Below are 21668 nucleotides of genomic sequence, written 5' to 3'. Positions count from 1 at the left end.
CCCTTGAATGAATTTTAAAAAAGACATATAATATTTGCAGCAAATTGCACATTAGGCAATCCACTCTCCGAACTGAAGGCGGCAATACGGAGGATAGTCAAGTCTACTGAACAATTGTAGAATGCTTAAAGACATTTTAAAGCTCTATATAGCACCTTGTTTTTATCTGACAAATTATTTGAGATGACTTTCAAACCAGTTTAGAAATACTCAGCAGACATACAGGGCTTGACATAGTTTATCACAAACTGCATCAGCATATAAGCAGTACCTTCTAGTGTTCCTTCCTTCCCTCCCTCAAAAACATATTTTATTTATATATGCAACCTATGAAAGACATTTAAAATGATAAAATTATTTCTCTTTCAGCATTTTTTTCAAACTTCTATCATAAGACAGTGAAATTCATACCTGCTGTCGTCCACTGAGGTCCAACTGTTTCCAAAATTGAAAATCTAAACTAAGATCACGCCAGTACTTGCAAACTAAAGATGCTGAAAGACACCTTTCCTTCAAAGTTAAATGAGCAAAGACCTAAAATGTAAAAAGATTAATGATCAGAAGCTCTGTGATCAACATTCTGTAATTAATTATATTGTCATAAGTCATAGACAGCAATCTGTTTAATAACCTCTGCAAGATAATTAAAACTTTCAGACAACAAGACATCACATTTACTAAATTCACAATTGCAATCAGTGTTGATAAGGAAGAATAAAGCAAACAGGATAATGAAAAGGAAGCAATGAAAACATCAACAGAAGAGCAACATGACTTCCTAGTCAGATCGACATGAGCGAAAAGGCTGGATCATCATCCAGTCCTCTTCACTAGATTGTTTTTTTAGAGAGAGATTTGTAGCAACAGCAGTAACACCAACTTAAGAGTTATGCAGCCCCTTTGACAAACTGAAATGTCAGAAGGCACTTCACAGGAATATTATAAAAACCAAGTATGACCTTAAGTGGGTCAGATGGCCATAAACTTGGTCAAAGAGGTCTGTCTTTAAGAGGTTTCTTAAAGGAGGAAAGTGAGGTGGAGAGGCAGAGGTGGTGTAAGAAATAAATTCCAGAGCATGGGGCCCAGACATCTTAAATCACAGCCAGCAATGGTGGAGTGATCGTGATTGGGAATGCACAAGAGGCCAGAATTAGAGCAGCGCAGATATCTCATTGGGTTGTGGGGTTGGAGAAGAGGCAAGGTAAGTGCAGAGAAGGTTTACTAAGCTGATGCCGGAGTTGAGGGGGTTGAGCTATGAGGAGAGGCTGAATAAACTAGGCTTGTACTCGTTAGAGTTTAGAAGAATGAGGGGAGATCTCATTGAGACATATAAGATGACGAATGGGATGGATAGGATAGAGGTGGAGAGACTCTTCCCGCTCAGAAAGGACAGTAAGACTAGGGGGCACAGCCTCAAGATAAAGGGGGAGGCGGTTTAGAACGGAGTTGAGGAAGAACTTCTTCACTCAAAGGGTGGTGAATCTCTGGAATTCTCTGCCCGTTGAAGTGGTGGAGGCTGCCTCGCTAAATATTTTTAAGACGCGGGTTGATGGGTTTTTGATAAGAGAGGGGATTAAGGGTTATGGGGAGAGGGCGGGAATGTGGAACTGAGCCACGACAGATCAGCCATGATCTTATTGAATGGCGGGGCAGGCTCGAAGGGCCAGATGGCCTACTCCTGCTCCTATTTCTTATGTTCTTAAAAACAAGGATGAGAATTTTAAAATCAAGGAGTTGCTTTACTGGGAGCCACTGTAGGTCAGTGAACACATGAATGATTGGGAACAGGACTTGCTGTGAGTTAAGACACAAGCAATAGAAGTTTGGATGACCTCGAGCTGAAAGTAAAATAAATAATAGGGGCAAGACAACACAGAATCCAACTGCATAATGAGTCACGACTGCAACCACGAGTAAAGCATGAATAAATTTGTACTTTAAAAATGTTTAAATAAACATAACCGAGGACAGTCCCAGAAGGCCCAACAGTGGAGGAAAGGTGAGAACCTGCAAACAAAGGGAAAATACTGTCTCAGAGAAGGATGGGATGCCTGAAAGATACCAACAGCTAATAAAAAAAGGATTTTAATTAAAATATAAAAACACATACCTAGAAAGTTACAATTGAAAAAAACTTACCTCAAGAGCAAGTAACATGGTGATGGGATCTCAGCTACACCCAGTGGGCAGTTTATGAAATGACAGCGGGACAAGTTTAAAAAGACCATTTTCATTCTAAATGCAGACATAGGGTATTACTGGAAAAAGTTAACAAAAAGCTAACAAAAATGCAAAAAATAAAGTTTTGCAGACAGGAAGTGCATAGTGAGATGGATAGAAGTCAATCTCTTGTGGAATTACAGACCAAATTAAATCTTGAGATGAGAAGAAGGCAGGGTATATAGATATCAGTTCCCATTTTCAAATCAGTTATATATAATCATTAGAATTACTTAAACAGCAAATTTTACAGAAGCTTTTTGAAATTTGAGATGAGTTGATGGGAACATAGAAATCTCTGCAACAGAGACTGATGCACTTGAAGAATCAGAGCTGCCAACAATAAGTAACTATGATTTGGAGATGCCAGTGTTGGACTAGGGTGGGCACAGTAAGAAGTCTTACAACATCAGGTTAAAGGAGCAGCACTCTGAAAGCTCATGATTCCAAATAAACCTGTTAGACTTCTTACTATACAATAAGTATGGACTTGGGAATTTGGATTGGAAAAAGGTGACATAATATACACATAAAGCCACAAACATCTCAAGATACTTCAGTCCTCCTGTACTTCATTGTCAAACTTTAGCTAGTTCTATATGGAGAGGGTGCTTTCCCTAGATGAAGCATTTTAAATCTTCTCCAACTTACATAAAGCTTAACTTCAAGTATTAATTTAGCAGTGCTTTGCAATTAATCACATTCTAAATACCACAACAGAAATTGAAATTCCTTTCCCCAACATAATTTATTTAGATGTACATAATGTGTTGGAACTTTTGAATTCTATCAAGGTAGATAAGTCGCCGGGACCAGATGGGATGTACCCCAGGATACTGTGGGAGGCGAGGGAAGAGATTGCAGAGCCCCTGGCGATGATCTTTGCGTCGTCAATGGAGACGGGAGAGGTTCCAGAGGATTGGAGGATTGCGGATGTAGTTCCTATTTTTAAGAAAGGGAACAGAGATAGCCCGGGAAATTACCGACCGGTGAGTCTGACCTCAGTGGTTGGTAAGCTGATGGAGAGGCTTCTGAGGGACAAGATTTACGAACATTTGGAGAGGTTTGACATGATCAGGAATAGTCAGCATGGATTTGTCAAGGGCAGGTCGTGCCTTACAAGCCTAGTTGAGTTCTTCGATAATGTGACTGAACACATTGACGAAGGAAGTGCCGTGGACGTAGTGTACATGGACTTCAGCAAGGCGTTTGATAAGGTCCCCCATGCAAGACTTCTTGAGAAGGTGAGAGGGCATGGGATCCAAGGGCCTTTGGCCTTGTGGATCCAGAACTGGCTTGCCTGCAGAAGGCAGAGAGTGGTTGTGGATGGGGCTTTTTCTGAATGGAGGTCAGTCACCAGCGGAGTGCCTCAAGGATCTGTTCTGGGACCCTTGTTGTTTGTCATTTTCATAAATGACCTGGATGAGGAAATGGAGGGATGGGTAAGTAAGTTCGCTGATGACACGAAGGTCGGTGGTGTTGTGGATGATCTGGAAGGATGGCAAAAGTTGCAGCAGGACATAGATAGGATGCAGGACTGGGCGGAGAAGTGGCAGATGGACTTCAACGCGGATAAATGTGTTGTCGTCCATTTTGGCAGAACCAACGGGATGAACGAGTACACTATTAAGGGCAGAAGTCTGAGTAGTGTTGAGGAGCAGAAGGATCTTGGGGTCCGGGTCCACAGGACTCTTAAATCGGCCTCGCAGGTGGAGGAGGTGGTCAAGAAGGCGTATGGTGTACTGGCCTTCATTAATCGAGGGATTGAGTTTAGGAGTTGGGAGGTAATGCTGGAACTTTATAAGACCCTTGTCAGGCCTCATTTGGAGTATTGTGCGCAGTTCTGGTCGCCTCACTATAGGAAAGATGTAGAAGCTATTGAAAGGGTGCAGAGGAGATTTACAAGGATGTTGCCTGGACTGGGAGGCATGCCTTATGAAGTTAGGTTGAGGGAGCTGGGACTCTTTTCCCTGGAGAGACGAAGGTTGAGAGGCGACCTGATAGAAGTTTACAAAATGTTGAGAGGAATAGATAGGGTGGACTCTCAGAGGCTATTTCCCCGGTTTGAAATGGTCGCTACGAGAGGACACAGATTTAAGGTGCGGGGAGGGAGGTTCAGAAGTGATGTTAGGGGTAAGTTTTTCACTCAGAGGGTGGTGAGTGAATGGAATCGGCTGCCGTCAGTGGTGGTGGAGGCGAACTCGCTGGGGTCTTTTAAAAGACTTCTGGATGAGTATATGGGGTTTAATGAGATTGAGGGTTATAGATAGGTCTGTAGGTTGGTAGGTGACGTGGTCGGCGCAACTTGTGGGCCGAAGGGCCTGTTTGTGCTGTAGTGTTCTATGTTCTATGTTCTATATGTTCTATAATAATACTCTGCGGCTTGAAAAATAAGTTTGTCAAGGCAGCACTTCCAACAGGATTGCCTGTTGAAAGGTCCACAAACATACCATTAGCACACTCTTTAGAACGGTATTCAAGCTACAGATGTTGGATTCTGCCATCCTCATCAACCTTTAAGGACACAAAGTTAGTCCTTCCTATTACGCTAGTTGCTCTTTAAAGGAGTGCAAGACCTTTACTTTCTTGTGGCACCACAAGATGCGCACATCAATCTGATTAATTAATCCATTGCTATACAGAATCAACCACTTGAAAATTCAATCCTCAAATTGCATTTCAAACAAACTTTCTTAAAACTTTGTTCCCCTTAAACCATCTTCAACAGCATTTAATTCCTAAGGGCAGGAGACTATTAAGCATTATATTTTCTGTCACCGAACTCTCCCTTCAGGCTTTTCCCACGTTACATGGGGTGGCCACAATACTGGTTAATCATTTTTCACATCAACTGCCAATTTTTGGATTTGGTTGGTGCTTTTACAATTGGATTACCTACCTGCCACCAACCCTCTCCACTTATCCAGAACAGGGGTGCAAACTAGCTTGCCTACACCAGTGGCCAGATTCTTTTGCAGTTGATAAGTCTTGGAACAGGACTCAAACATACACCACTCAAGATCTTTTATATTCATATTAACAAACATTATCCCCTTAATAGCTAGAGAAATCACAGATTTTCAAATGACAATGTGCTTTGCACATACAGATCAAAGGCACATCTTCATATAATTGCAGAGTAAGCTCACTGACAATGATTTAATTCTATCCTGTATTGGGTCCACATTCAGAGATCAGTCCTAGCGTCACAGATCTACATTAATTGGCTCTTAATCCCCTAAATAATTGCAATTATTTATACTGCACCTTTAATGCAGTAAACTTTCCCAAAATGCTTCACAAAATCATTCCCAGTCAGAACTAAATTAAGATACAGAGAGGTTACACAGGACTGCCAAAGAACTGGTAAAAAACTGGGTTTAAAGGAGTGACTTCGGGAGGAGAGACAGGTTTAGAAAAGTGAGGGTGACTGCCTTTGACATCACGGCAGCATTTGAGCGTGGCATCAAGGAGCACTAGTGAAAGTGGAGTCAACAAATATCAGAGCCCAATTCTCTTGTGGTTGAAGTTACTCCTGGAACAAAGGAAGCAGTCAACCTGAAAGATTAAATCTATTTGTCTCTCCATAGATGCTGCCTGACCTGCAAAATATTTCCAGCATTTTCTATTTTTACTTCACGTTTAACTAACTTGACAATAGATGGAGAGAAACCCTTCCCACTCACAGAACAGTAAAAAAAAATCAGACGGCATAGATTTGAAGTGATTGGCCGAAGAACATGAGGAAAAACATTTTCAAATGATTGCAATTTGGAACACAATGTTTGAATGTTTGGTGGGGGCAGATTCAATTATGACTCTCAAAGCACTTCAAGGGAAAAATGTAGGGCTGCAGGAAAAGGCAGAGGCATTGGACTAATTAAGCTTTCTTTGCAAAGTGTTGGCACTGACTTAATGGGACAAATGCCCTCTTTCTGCCTGCAACCATTCTTGGATCAAAAGTAACTAAAACGCAAATATGCATTTTGACCATTTTACTGGTAAATTAAATACAAAATCAAGAGTAGCATACTTTGGGCAATAAAGACAGAGATATCGACATTTGGAATAGTGTACAGTTTTAATCCATTCCTGATGAAGGATATTTTGGCTATAAAATGGGTGGCCAAGATAATACAAGATCACGGAGCTCTGAGGTTCCAAGTGTCAGGGTTATTTAGTTGGAAGAAATAATTGTAGGCTTAGAAGAGATATGATTGTTTAAATGACTAAATTATTAGTTGGAGAGGTGTTTTGAAATGAAGAGGGATAGTAAGAGTAGATTTATGTGCTATAACATGTTGCTGAAGAGCTAAAGAAATGATACAGAGATGTTAGTTAACACTTCCAAAAATACAGATACCAAGTGCTGTGATTTCCACCTCTCAAAAATATAGATTTGCTTCAAAGAATAGTTCCGTTCATTCTTACTTCAAAACAGGTAATCATACAAGGTATGTGATAATGGTACGTTTCATTGTTTGATGTCACCTCAGGGACTCCACAGAAGAAAGTTATTTATAACGTTAAGGCATTAACGCTGCACAGCTAAAACTCCTATTAAGACTGTAAACAAAATTTCTCTGCAAATGTAATATTACAGGAACATTTGTTACATTGCCCCTTCCCCAATGCCTGTGGATGAAGCCAGAACATTGAATGCGAGTGGAACAGAGAACTAAAAACAAGGAAAGAACAAAGGTCAAGAAACCAAACATAATCATTTTTTATAAGATCCCTTCCAGCTTCTCTGAAACACATATGTATTTTGTATATTCTTAGATTATAATAATCCAGGTTTGTTTGTGCACTCTCACAATTGATGGTGTCACATGTGACAAAATTCAAAACATAAATATCACTTTGCGTAGCCAGAACCCTTACCTTTAGAAGTATAGAGGAAGGAAGCTGATTTATATTTGGTGGTTCAGACTCCACTTTTAAATCTTTAAAGTTTTCATGGGGAAAAAGTTCATTGTCTTCGGGTCCCGTAGGAGACACTGGACATTGCAGCAGAGAAGAGCAGTCACCCATGTTCCCCTGAATACCCACGTTAGTGCATTCTGCTGTGGAAGTAGGCAAAGTACATACAGGCACTGGATGCTGTGCTATGTCATTATTTAAACCACTATCAGGAATTCCTTCAACTGCAGAACGAGGCAATTTGCAAGGTGTACACGTTTGTACTCCAGCACATTTACGTTTGCAAACTGGCATCTCCGAATAGTCTGGTGAAACTGTTCTAAACAGAGGTGGCCCAATCAATTTTGCTGGAACACTAGAAAGTAAACTCTTCCCCTGTTCTTCCCAAATAGCAAGCTCCTTGGGAGAAAGAAGAAACTTAGCACATTCCTCTGTCGTGGTCAGCGTGGCGTATCGCTCAGCTAGTTTGGATGCACTTTCGAACTGATCCTCATCAAGAGAAGTATTGTGAACAATGAAACACAACATGCAAGGTCCACGAAGAAAACAGTTCTTTCTCACTTTCCGTCTTCTCTTCTTCACACGCTTACCATTTTTTGAAAGAAAATGGCCCATATAGAAGCTTCAAACTTCTCTGACAGTATTATTCTACAAAAAAAAGTTTAAAGATCACCGATACAAATAATGGACATAATATATTCATCATTCAACTCCCTTCTAACTTCAAATCATAAATATTAGAATTATAATCAGAAGTTCTTTACATTAGGTATACAACACATATATAGGTCATTCAGTCCAATCCATCCGTGCTTATGTTTATGCTCTACTCAAACCTCCGCTCATCTTTCCTTCCTGAAATACAGCCTCATAACCTTCCACCCTCTTCTCCCTTATATGCTTGTCAAGCCTCTCCTTAAATGCATTTACACCACTCATTTCAACTATTCCATGCAGTGAAAAAAGGCAAAAATTTAAAAAACCTAACACACTTCTCTCTAGTGCTCAATCTGGGGAACCATTCTGCCAATTTGATGACAAGTCTCCAAATGCTTTTGACGTTGCATTTGTAGGTGCAGTATTTTCTGCTATGCACTTAGCAAATTTTGGTATTCAATTACATTAACTATTTTATGTCAACAAACTTCGGTGCAAATCCACAGTAAAAGCAGCTGATTAAACATCCTGCACAAAAGATAACTTTAAGGGCATTGATTTACAAAACTGACATGACAGCGGCTTCCTAAATTTCAATTAATCACAATCCTCAAAACTTGCTTCTTGTACGATAGCTCATTATGTTGCCAACTGCAACCATTCTGAAGTCTAAAATTTGAGACACACGCTTGCTGCTTCTTTCTGTCTTACTACAATAGAACATTAACTTAAAAATATACTTCCACTGTATCTGCTTCATTAAAACATAATGCATCAGATAAAAATTAGTAAAATTATTGGTAAATGTACACATTTTTTCATAATTGCAATTTTAAACCCTCTCTATACAACCAGTCTAACCAAGATCACCAAGTTGTCAATCTGCTCAAATAATGCACATCATGTTCACCTTCCCAGTCAGAAAAACTTTTGTAGGGATATAGCATTGAGACAGAATACAGACCTTAGTAAAAAGGGTGAAACTATGCCATGAAAGTATGAGGCACGAGTTGGCAAAGATAGATTGGGGAACTTCAGTAAAAGGCATGACAGTAGATAGGCAATGGCTAATATTGACGAAACGAGTGTATGTATTGCAAAGTAAAAATTCCTTTCTGCCGCAAAGACACAAAAAAAAGCAGCCCAACTATGGCTAACAAAAGAAATTAAAGATAATATTGGATCCAAAGAGGAGTTATATAAAGTTGCTAGAAAAAGCAGCAAGTCCAAGGATTGAGAGCAATTCAGAATTCAGTAAACAAAGCCAAAAGATTGATTAAGAGGGAAAAAATAGAGTACAAGAGGAAACTTGCAAGTCACCTAAAACTGGACTGCAAAAGCATCTATAAGAACATATGAAGAAAACATTAAAGATAAATGTTGGTCTCTTACAGTCCAAATCAGAAAAATTTATAACAGAGAACAAGGAAATGGCAAAGCATTTCAAGTTTAGTTCTGCCAGCCCAGAAATGTTAAGGAACCCAGGCTTGAGTGAGAAGCAGAAATTGAAGGAAATAAGTATCACTAAAAAAATGCTTCACAGATTATTGGGACGCAAAGCTGATAAATGTTCAGTGTCTGATAATCTGAACTCCACAGTACTAAAGAAGATGGCCGTGGAAATAGTGGATGCGTCAGCCATCATCTTCCAAAATTCTGTAGATTCTGGAACAATCATGGCAGATTGGAGGGTGACAACTGTAACCCTGCTATTTGTAAAACGAAAGAGGAAGAAAGCAGGGAATTACAGATCGGTGAGCCTAACATCAGGTGTAGGGAAAATGCTGGAGTTTGGATGTGATAACAGGGCACTTGAGAAAATAACAGTGGGATAAGACAAAGTCGATATGAATTTATGAAAGGAAAAACACGTTTAACAAACGTAATGGAGTATAACAAGTGGAATAGATAAGGCTAAACAAATGTACGTGATGTGCTTGGATTTTCAAAAATCCAACAGAAAAGGTTAATGTGTAAAGGTAATGTGCATGTGACTGGGAATATTTTACTGACATGTATTGAAAATTGACTGGCAGACAGCAAAGAGAGTAGGAATAAATGGGTCATCTTCAAAGTGGCAAGTGGGGCTAGTAGGGTCAGTGCATGGGATCCAGCTATTAACAATATAGGTCAATGGTTCGAATGAGGGAATGGAATGTAATATTTCCAAGTTTGCTGATGACATGAAATTTGATGGGAATATGAATGGTGAGGAGGAAGCTAAGAGACTTCAAGGTGTTTTAGACAAGTTCAATCAGAGGTAAAATACATGCTGATGCAGTATAACATGGATCAATATGAAGTTATCCACTTCCAACAGAAAGACAGAATGTCATTTAAATGATGATTGGTTGGGAAATGTTTATGTACAAAGAGATCTGGGTGCGCTACTACATCATTCACAGGATGCAAGCATGCAGGTACAGCAAGCAGTTAGGGGGGCAAATGGAATTTGATTTCCTTCACTGCTGGAGGACTTGAGTACAGCAGCAAGGATGCTTACTGCAGCTGTACAGGGCCTTGTGGTGAGACTATACCTGGAGTAATGTGTACAGATTTTGTCTCCCTATCTAAAAAGCAAAATATTTGCCATAGAGGGAGCAAAGATTCACCAGACTGTTTCTTAGAATGGCAAGATTGTCATGGGGGGAGAGATTGGGTCAACTGGGCCTGTATTCACTGGGATTTGAAGAATGAAGGGGAGATTTAATTAAAACATATAAAATCCTGATAGGACTTGACAAACAAGCTGGGATGTTGTTTCTCTGGCTGGAGAGGTGTAGAGCAAGGGTAGGCCGTTTCGGACTGAGATAAAGGAGAAATTCCTTTACTCAGATGGTGATGAACCTGTGGAATTCTTTGCCACAGAAGGCTGTGAAGGACAAGTTACTGGATATACTTAAGAATGAAATAGACAGATTTCTAGACTCTCAAGCTCTCATGGATTCTGGGGAGAGTGCGGGAGTATGAACATAAGAACATAAGAAATAGGAGCAGGAGTAGGCCATCTAGCCCTTCGAGCCTGCCCCGCCATTCAATAAGATCATGGCTGATCTGTCGTGGCTCAGTTCCACTTTCCCGCCCTCTCCCCATAACCCTTAATCCCCTCTCTTATCAAAAACCTATCAACCCGCGTCTTAAAAATATTTAGCGAGGCAGCCTCCACCACTTCAACAGGCAGAGAATTCCAGAGATTCACCACCCTTTGAGTGAAGAAGTTCCTCCTCAACTCCGTTCTAAACCGCCCCCCCTTTATCTTGAGGCTGTGCCCCCTAGTCTTACTGTCTTTTTTGAGCGGGAAGAGTCTCTCCACCTCTATCCTATCCATCCCATTCATCATCTTATACGTCTCAATGAGATCTCCCCTCATTCTTCTAAACTCTAATGAGTACAAGCCTAGTTTATTCAGCCTCTCCTCATAGCTCAACCCCCTCAACTCCGGTATCAGCCTAGTAAACCTCCTCTGCACTCACTCCAAGGCCAAAATATCTTTGCGCAGGTGCGGCACCCAAAACTGCACACAGTACTCCAGCTGCGGCCTCACCAATGCCCTATACAGCTGCAGCAAGACCTCCCTACTTTTATATTCAATCCCCCTCGCTATGAAGGCCAGCATCCCATTCGCCTTCCTGACCACATGCTGCACCTGCAAGCTGGGTTTTTGCGACTCATGCACAAGGACCCCGAGGTCCCTCTGCACCGTCGCCTGCTGCAGGTGTTGAAACAAATGATCAGCCATGATCATATTAAATGGCTTGATGGACCAAATGGCCTACTCCTGTTTCTATTTTCTGTTTCTAACTGAAAATGACGTAACATGTATCTTTACCAATACAATAGATACTCATCTCCCAAACACCAAACTTACCCTCTCACTCTCTCCCAAATGGTCAAGAGACATCAGCTCTTCTCAGGTGCAACCCTCATCTCAGATTTTCCCTCATACTCATTAGAAGATATAACAACCACCTATTTGATGATCTCTACTCAACATGACACAGTACTGAGGAAAACTCCCAACTGTGTTCATCCCGAGCAGATCCCAAGAACTGCAGTAAAATTCCAAAGCCACATTTCACTTAATTTTTAGAAAGACCCATGTCTCTATCATTCCTCTATCCTCCTTTCAAAACTACTACTCTCCTCCCCACAAAACCAACCAGCAACTTATGCCTGATCTCAAACCTCCCTCCCCAACTTCCCTGAACATATATTGTAATCTGCTTCTATGCCAATCTCTCCAACAACTCATTTCAATCCCTCCAATCTGGTCTTAGCCTACCCACAGCACCAAAGTGGCATCCAATCTAACTGAGTAATGCCTGTTTAATGTGACTCCCTAAAACCTCTCTGTAGACATCCAGACACCACGATCTTCCAGCACCTCAATGCCACAGAGCTCTCATTACCTATAATTGTGCAGAACATTTAATTCTTGAACTCTGTTCTGGTCTAGACTGCCCCCTTGGCAGATATGGGATCAGCTTTCACATTCATGCTAATGACACCCAGCTATACTGCTCTCCGTCAATTCATGACCTCCATGCTGTCAGACTGTCCAATACATAGGTGAATAAATTAAAGCAATTATTTTTTAGCCCAGCCACAACTTCACAACATGGTTTCCCAAACAGGGTCACAAGAGATTCCGAGGTTGGGAGTTCTGCAAGGGCTTCTGCAGAGCTCCACCTGACTGTTAACAGCAGCGAGGCCCCTTTAAACCCAATGGTGGTATGGTCTAGATGGTCCATGCTTAAAGAGTGAATTTTGCTCCAGAAACCAACCTAAAGGTAAGTTTTTAAAGGCACATAATGATTAAAAGCACTGCCCCATCCTTGCCCATAACTCCCTCGGAGGGATCATGGCAATTTCAAAGCCTCAAACTGGAGTTCCAATGGAAAAAAGTTTTGGAAAGCACTGCTTCACATTGTCCACGCCTATTCCATCCCCTGACGGTCACTATTTTAGACCGAAACAGAACTTCCACAACTATGGTACAGACTCACAATTGACATTTCAGCTCCATATCCTCTTTGTTATAAAGACTGTTTCACTTTCTTCCACATCTGTAATCTTCACATGCCACCTACCTATCACAATAGAAGGCATTAAAAAAAAGCACAAACCAGGAGGCAAAAGGGGAGGGAATTAAGGCAATCATAATAACTACAGCAAAAGTAAGCGAAAATAATTGATATTTGTTTTGCATTTGGCAGTGTGAAATTACTGAATTTCAGATTGAACTGCAATGCATATCATGAAATTTCAATGCAAGTCAGTAATCTTGTACTTCAAATGACACTGCTCACTCATTCGGAACTACAGTAATATCCCCCAAATAACCTGGGCCATTTTGAAACCTTATACTACATCCATAAACAATACTGAAAAATATAGAGTTGTGTCTCAATAAGTCAACTGTAAAGAGTTTTGTAGAAGAGTAATACATATAGTTTACAATTTAAAATGTAAATATTGCATATAATTATAACTGACACTGATCAACTCAGGTGGATTGCAACAGCATTTGAAATAGACATATATGTTATTGATTTAAGCAACTGGCTATGTGTTTTGTGTCTGTGGCTTTGTCTCCATCTTGATATATGTATTCTTTAAGAATGTTACAGGGCTTTTTAGCATTGAAATCACAATGGATTATTCACTGAACCCTTATATTAATGTCAGCCTGTAATTGTTGATTATGAACTGAACTTCATATTAAAACACACACTTCAATAGCAATGTACCCAAAATATTTCTGTACTCAGAAGCCCTGGTATTGTGTCCTGTTGGGAGTTCTCCTGCTGTATTTGTGCCAATGTTGTGGCCAGACTCTAACACTATTTCCGAGTTCTGAAATTCCAGCTCTAACATTCTGCTCCTCTCTCTCTCTCTCACACACTCACTCACATTCATTTTAAACAAGGCCTCAGCTCCCACTGCCTGTCTCTCAAACAGTAAATAACAGGAAGAAACGTGCTGCCTACCGGCGGCTATAGCTCCCTAGCCTTCACACATTTGTAACCTGGTGCACACAGATGTCATCACTCTCAGTTTAAAATATAAACACGACATCACTAATCGGGTTTAAATTCAACAAACTGAATACAAACTGCTCCAGAGCTCAGTGCACTCACTGCGAGGCCTACTTCCCAGCGGAGCGAGCCGCAGCCCGGCGACAGCCCCCCAGCGCCGCTCATTGGCGGCGGCGGCTGAGCGTCACTGGCTGAGCCCGCCTCCCCCTCGGAATCCCGGTCCCTCAGCCGCCGAGAGGCCGGGACCCCCCAGGTACAGCACCGGGAACCCCGGGGAGGCCGGTAACTGGTCTATCGGCACCGGTACCCCCGGAATCATCCAGATACAGCACCGGGAAGGCCGGTATCTCCGGGGGGAAGGCTGGTACCGCTGTCGGGATATCAGCGCTGGGAGGCCAGCCTGCTGCTGTCCCCGGCTATCCCGCTGCCGCTGGGGAGAGAGCTTTAACTATAGTTGCTTTCTTCACTTGTGAAGCGTCGCCACCAAGTTTTATCGGTGGTGAGCAGAACGATGCAGACCCGGGAGCTGTTTATTACCTGACATTGGTTGTGTCTGGACAAACACAAGTTTTGAGACGCTGTGTCTTTCGGAAATCCCTTCCCTACCCATCTCATCAACATGTTTTGATGTATTTATCCCCATTAACCCCTTTCCCTACAATTCTGCAGTCCTTTTTTAACTTCAGTTTTGTTCATATTTAATTATTGATCTTCAGTACATATTTGTTCCACACTCCCAACACTGCCTTTCAATATATTCCACTGAGCCTTGAGTTAATTGTTAATCAACCTGGTAGATGGGCAATGAAGAAAGCTTTTGGCATGCTGGCCTTCATCAGTCAGTGCATTGAGTCCAGAAGTTGAAAGTTATGTTGCAGTTGTAGAGGACGTTGGGGAGGCCACACCTAGAGTATTGTGTTCAGTTTTAATCGCCTTGCTATAGGAAAGTTATTATTAAACTGGAGACAGTGCAGAAGAGATTTACAAGGATGTTGCCAGGACTCAGGAGACTGAGTTATAGGGAGATATTGGACAGGCTAGGATTTTTTTTTCTTGAGCGGAGGAGATTGAGGGGTGACCTTATAGAGGTGTATAAGACTATGAGACGTGGATACAGTGAATGCACTCAGTATTTTTCCCAGGGTTGAGGAATTAAGAACTAGAGGGCATAGGTTTAAGTTAAGGGGGAAAGAATTAATGGCAACTTGTTTACACAGAGGGTGGTATGTATATGAAATAAGCTACCGGAGGAAGTGGTTAAGGCAGGGACATTGACAACATGTAAAAATCATTTGGACAGCTACATGGATAGGAAAGGTTTTGAGGGATTTGGGCCAAATGCAGGGAAATGGGATTAGTTTAGAAGGGCATTTTGGTTGGCATGATCCAATTTGGGCCGAAGGGCTTGTCTCCGTGCCATAGATTCTATTCTAACCTTCACCCTCCTCCCCCCACAAGAAATTTTACTCTCTTTTGCAATTATATACCCAGGTATCGGGTAATTCTGTATCGCTTTATATAGGTTATTTACATGTGGCTAATACATTTCAAGTGCTTCTTTGCAGGTCCCTCAGTTATTTAAACCAGATGTCCTTTGCATAGCTGATGAGAAAACTCAGTTAACAGCTACTGGAAGATATTCTTGGACATTAGGTATTAGAAGAAGCAATAATGTATCCACGATTGTATTTGAAGGAGGTATGCTGAAGCTTGTTTCAGTGTCTGCAAGTGGAGGGCTTCATGTCACTTAAAGTTTGGGGAAAGTTTCACTGCAAATGCTTGTTTCACCTATCTGAGTCAGAGAGGAAAGTTCCAGAGTTTTTCCTTTCTTTCTAAATTCTCCCAAATCTTTTTATAGAATTTTCTTCTGCCACTCTCTGGAATACATATGTCTGCCAGCAAGGTGGACAGTGCAGGCTTTAAGATCGATGGATGGGTTTAATGATGTGAGTAAGTTTTACCCTGTGGGATGGAACAAAATTTATGGCTCAGCTGTCCTTTCACATTTGTTCATAATTTAAGCCTCATTGGTGGAACCACCAAGTGCTAGAATCACATTTTTTATATTTGCCATCCTCCTAGTAAAAATCAAAACTCACTTTATCATTATTAAGATTGGCTGATGCTAATTGCCAGGTTGACAAAATCATAAAGGGAAATGTGGGCAAGCTTTCACAACAATTTGCAATTTGTGCTTTATTATGAGAAGGTACTGAAGTCAGGGGTCAAAAATTTCAATACCACTTTGAAAATTTTATGAAATCAATATTTATTAACAAAAGAACTTAAACACACATAATTACATTTACAAAATTAAGAATGAGTTTTACAATCATTTCCCCAAAAGATTTCTAATTAGTTAGACGCACAAATAAAAACCCCATTTTAGACAACAGTCCCCATAGATACTTTTTCCCATCCTGCAAAGTGAACATAGATTTGGCTGCGTGCCAAATTCTCCAACCGCGTTGCAACAAGAGCGTGTCATGAACGATCAGTAAGATCACGTCCTTAATCTATAAAAACAAAACCAGTAATATTATGACAAAGCACTCACTATTGTAATAGCAAAGGTATTTCACAAGCCTTCTCTTTCCCGCTCACTCAACAGTGGAAATCCCAAGCTTAACACAAAATCCTGCTTTCCGGAACAAACAGACACTTCCCAAGGTTTTCTATGGACAGTTCAGTCTGTGTCTTTCACAGCTTTCTCTTAGCACTGCATATGACAGGATCTTAAGTAATCACTCTCCTAACATAGCTTTCAATCTTTCCTTAAAAATGCCTTTACTCTTTCATCTTTAAACCCATTGTTATTATCCTTCTTTACTTTTCCCAGAATGTAAAAATATTTCATCTTTACCAAATGTCTACTACTTTCAGGTAAAATAAACTTAATAACCTTGATTTATTCATTTATAATCTTTGCCAGTTTTAAATCTCCTTATTTCCCTTTGAAATTCAACAGCAAAATCCAAATGCAAATTCTCATTTATCTCCTAATGCAAATGCTTACTGAGGTTGGTCTTCTCCATTTCCAATGCCTGATTTGCACTTTTGATAATTTAAATCTTGCAACCTAACTGTCTTCAGCTTGATTAAATTATTCTCACATACGAAACTCCCAAGTGTGCCTCACTGGATACCATAGTAATTTTAAAAACATATAATTTCTTTACAATCATTTATCTAATAATCTTCCAATGACTAATTTTCTTTGAATGAGAAAGCTGTATTCTGAGTCAAGATGGCTTCAGAGTGACATAATTTGTTATATAATGGTGAGTGGCGTAGTGGTTATCACCGCTGCCTCACACTACCAGGGACGCAGATTCAATTTGGCCCTCAAGTCACTATCTGTTTGGAATTTGCCTGTTCTTCCCGTATCTGTGTGGGTTTCCTCCAGGCGCTCCAGTTTCGTCCCACACGCCAAAGATGTGCAGGTTGATTGGCCATGCTAAATTGTCCAGGGGAATTAGCAGAGTAAATACGTGGGGTTACGGGGATAGGGCCTAGGTGGGATTGTTGTCGGTGCAGGCATGATGGGCCAATTGGCCCCCTTCTGCACTACAGGGATTCTATGATTTTTTTAAAAACTAAAAAACCTTTTGTGCCAACTTTGTAATTTAATTATTAAGAAAGCCATTTGCACAGTACTCCACAGCATTGTAGATTTTCTATAGAAATGATGAATCAGACTACCTTACAATACAACATGCAGAGTTGTACCTGACACTGGTGGGTGGATTTATTGCATCATTGTTCTGGATAGGTGATGGTTCCTCATCAGGAATTGTAATTCTGCATAAATAGCTCTAAACAGTGTGAGTCTTGGCTCTCCCAACCTAGCCCTAATCTCTGAACTATTGTGGGTGAGAGGTCCATGGAAAATAAGAGTATACTGCACAGTGGTTAGCATTGCTGCCTCAAAGCACCAGGGACCCACGTTCAATTCCAGCCTTGGGTGATTGTGCAGAATTTGCATATTATCCCCAAGTTTGCATGGGTTTCTTCCAGGTGCTCCAGTTTCCTCCCACAGTCCAAAGTTGTGCAGGTTAGGTGGATTGGCCATGCTAAATTGCAACTTGGTGTCCCAAGAAGTGTAGTTTAGAGGGATTAGTGGAGTAAATGTGTAGGATTAGGGGATAGAACAGAGGGTGGGCTGGGGTAAAATGCTTTGTCAAATAGTTGGTGCAGAACCAATGGGCTGAATGGCCGCCTTCTGCACTGTAGGGATTCTATGATTCCGTATATTAGGCAAGTGCTAACTGTGTTGAAGAGGTGATGGGTTCTTTGTGTGCTTGATACCTATCTAATGAACAAAAGGCAGCTTCTGATAGCACGCATTGTTTGAATACAAATACATAGCTTAACTGAATGTGAGGTCGTGGCTTTGCATCAGTAAGTCCGCAAATCAGTATTCCCAACCTCAGCCATATACCGCCAGGAAAACACAGAATGGAAGCTAAGCACTTCCTGAAGAGTGACAAATCAGGGGAAAAAGAACTCTTAAGCCACTTGACTATGCTTTATAGAAGACTCGCATAAACTACGTGGTTTCTTTGAGGAGCTGCACTTCTGCTACAACTGAGTAAAGGAGAGCTTTAACCTCCAGTTTTTTTTAAAAATCAGAAAAACTACAATGGTCCTTACTTAAAACTAACATTGTTGGTTTATATTGTTGTGTGACTTGCCTTGCTGTGTCAGTTATGGATACAAAGGTGTTGTGAAGTTGGTGTTTGTAAAAAAAAAATGCATTGCATGGCCCCTTAAAAGGTAGTTTTTTTTATGTGTTTAGAAAGTCTTAAAAAGTGCAGATGCATATGGTGCCAGTACACAGACCAAAACGTTGCATCAAAAGCCAAACAGCAGGGTTGCCTTGGTATGCTTGAATTTTGCCCAATCAGTTTAAATTTGGCACCTAGCTATCAGCAATCTATGAGATTTGAAATTGGTGTTTTGGTAACCTGAGAACCAATCACATTGTAGGAAATATTGATATGTCATCAGAGGTATAAGAGACAGGGGACAGTGAGACAAATGGGAAGAGCACCTGCCACCTGTCACCACTGAAAGAAATCTCACAACACCTGCTTAAAGTCCAACAAATTATTTGTTGGATTTTAAGCTGGTGTTGTGAGATTTCTTTCTGAACGCCGGCATCTCTAGAACCTGTCACCACTCACAGCTCTCCAAGAGGGAGAATGACTTGTTGGTTCTTGTAACTGCATTTATGTCTTAAAAGAAAGCACAATCAAATAGAAAAAGTACCAAAAGACAGAGGTTCCAGACAGAAGAAATCAATAGAGAAGACCATAAGATTCCGGAAGATACCAAACCTGGTTGTAATTTAAAAAGTGACTAAAAATTCAATTTTTTTTGGTTGATAAGTGGGAATGCTATTTATCTAAACAGCATTCCATGAGAAGAGTACTTTATTCGGTTTGTTAATATTTTAGTTAACCTGTTCACTGTTAGTTAGATAAACAAAATATTGTTTGTTGTTTTTTTTCCCAGTGTGTGTGTCAAGTAATTATTTTGATTTAACCACTAAAAGTTGCTGAAGAGCAGACCATACTACTTCACATACATTTTTAACAGATTATAATGTGAGATATTCCTCTTTGAGTGGTTAGGTGTTAGATCTCAAGGTGATGACCAACCTCTGCGCCACAACAATGGTGTTAATATGTACCAGTTAAGACAAATCTCTCTTTATTTCACTGGTAAGGAAAGTCATAACTCACCTGTAAAATAAATTTAATTCAGACCTATTATTATCTTAGAACTCCACTTCTTAGTATTAATCCTTTGTTTAAAATCAGTCTGTCATGATCATGGCTTGCATTCATCTCCTTTTGAAAGTAATAAGCAAATCTTGTCTCTTTAGAACAGAAATTCTTTGCAGCCAGGGCTTCATTAAATTTATCAATGATCATTCTGATGACCATAATTACAAAATCTTTTGCAAAAAAAAACTTAATACATCCAGCAGGTCAGGGCAGCATTTGTGGAAAAAAGGCATTAACTTTTCAAGCCATAAACATAAAACATGCTTTTTTCCCCCACAGATGATTCCCTGACATGCTGGTATTTCTGGGTGTTCGCTGTTTTCAGTACTTTGTTTTTTATAACTTTTACGTCTGACCTTACCAACAAATTGAATAGTTTGTTTTTTTTTAACTTGTACACAGTGCACTTTCTGAAGTATCTGACAGTTCTTTTTGTTTTTCTCATTGTGTAACGTCGTGGGGGGCAATTCTCCCATCCCACTGTGCTGCTTTTGTAGCACAGCAGGTTGGGAGACTTTAGTGAAGGTCGTTTCATGGGCTCCCCACTGTGCGCCATGGCCTCCGCAAATCTCCACAGCCAGATTTCCAGCACCATTAGCTCCATGCCGGAAATCGACGCAGAGCTACATACATTACGTAGATGCACATAATCTATTTTACAGATCACCAGCAGGCCTGGGACTGAAGTGTCCGGGCCTGCTCGGCTCTCTTTCTCACCAACCCCCTCACCCCACTCCTCCGCCCCGTCAGGAGTGGTTCAATCTATTGGGTTTAGTAAAGCTTCCCACAGCCCAACCCCACTGGAGTGAAGGTGGGGTCAATTGAAGCCCCCCAGGAGATCGGATGCCAGGAATGTTCCCAAGGCATTGTCACCTTAGCAGTGCCAGCCTGGATCCCCTAGAACGGCTCAAGTGGCAAAGTGCCAAAGCCCAGACAGTGCCAAGAGGGCATGGTCTACAGTGGGTAGGGCCTCTGGCCAATCTGTGGAACGGGAAAGCGGAGGTGACTGAGGGAGCAGGGGAGAGCGGTGGGGTGGGTCGGGGGGGGAGATTTGGGGGAGGATTGAAGGGAAGATCAGGGTATTGGGTGGGAGACTAAAGGAGGGGAGGTCGAAGTGGACTGAGGAGCATGGAGAAGGGGGGAGTGGCGGGGGGGGCAGGTGCTGAGGCTGGCCTGGAATATTTTTCATATACTATGAGCCAAGAGGTGAAAGCTATCGTTCGGGCCATGGAGCGGTGGGAGGGCCGATGATGCAGGGGTCATGGGGTTGGCCAGTGATCGGGTTGGCCAGCAGACAGGGGCCACTGTGCATGTGTTGATCTCACCACTGACAGATTGTGCAATGGCCCACTCAGTATGCTGCCAGCCTCTTCGGCAGGAGTAGGCCCCGCCCACTGAATATCAATGGGATTTAAGCTAGTGCATTCTGCAGTGCACACAGTGTGGGAGATACATTCTGAAACTCCCACTGAAAAAACTATGATTTACTCCAGTTTTTATGCGAATGCGACACTTACAATTTTTTGGGAGAATCACCCCAAGTGAAGGCACATATCTTTTTTCCTGTGTGCAAGTGTCACTGTGTGCAAACTGTACCAACTTGCCCTTAACTCATTTACATTAATGATTGATTGCATTAACGAAAAGAGAATGTAGTTGGTGTATCATGGATTGATGGGCAAAAGTGACGTCAGCTGCTCCCTGCAGGTTAAGAACTTCAAACTTTGATTTGCTAAATATGATAGCTAAAATTAGATTCATTTATCAATACTAGGAAGATTGGGGCAATGAGGATCCAAGTTGCCAGTAAAAAAAATGGCATAATTAGATTGGGTGAGGTAGGTTTTCCCCTCAAAAAAGGCAGCAAGCATCTTCAAGAAGCTCAGAAACGTGGACTGACAGTAAAAACAAGTCAGGATGTTCAATAGTATAGTAATGTTCAATGTATAATTCATGTTCTATATGGAACTGTTTAAACAAAGTTACAAAATTTTAGAAGTGCAAAGATAAGTAGATAGGAATGTTTTTGAGATCTTGG

The 21668-nt window shown here is 41.1% G+C and overlaps 1 protein-coding gene across 4 annotated transcripts in view; it reads right to left on the bottom strand.

Annotated features, from left to right (window-relative positions):
* fbxl17 (F-box and leucine-rich repeat protein 17) overlaps positions 1–14007 on the bottom strand; it is a 753967-nt gene extending 739960 nt beyond the window's left edge. Inside the window, exons 1-3 of one of the 4 annotated variants that reach the window (XM_080189041.1) lie at positions 13941–14007; positions 7105–7791; positions 412–534 (exon numbers count right to left, since the gene is read on the bottom strand). In XM_080189041.1, the coding sequence (XP_080045167.1) occupies positions 412–534; positions 7105–7758 (777 nt within the window). In that variant the 5' untranslated portion in view covers positions 7759–7791; positions 13941–14007. Of the gene's footprint in view, positions 1–411; positions 535–7104; positions 7792–12806; positions 12874–13790 lie in introns of those variants that run through there. The other 3 variants (XM_080189042.1, XM_080189040.1, XM_080189043.1) reach the window with 3 other exon arrangements.
* Positions 14008–21668: the final 7661 nt, after the last annotated feature.

The sequence above is a fragment of the Carcharhinus amblyrhynchos genome, chromosome 5, assembly GCF_965287045.1.
Source record: "Carcharhinus amblyrhynchos chromosome 5, sCarAmb.v2.hapA, whole genome shotgun sequence".
In the NCBI taxonomy this organism is placed as follows: Eukaryota; Metazoa; Chordata; class Chondrichthyes; order Carcharhiniformes; family Carcharhinidae; genus Carcharhinus; species Carcharhinus amblyrhynchos.
This window is presented reverse-complemented; position numbering and strand designations above follow the sequence as displayed.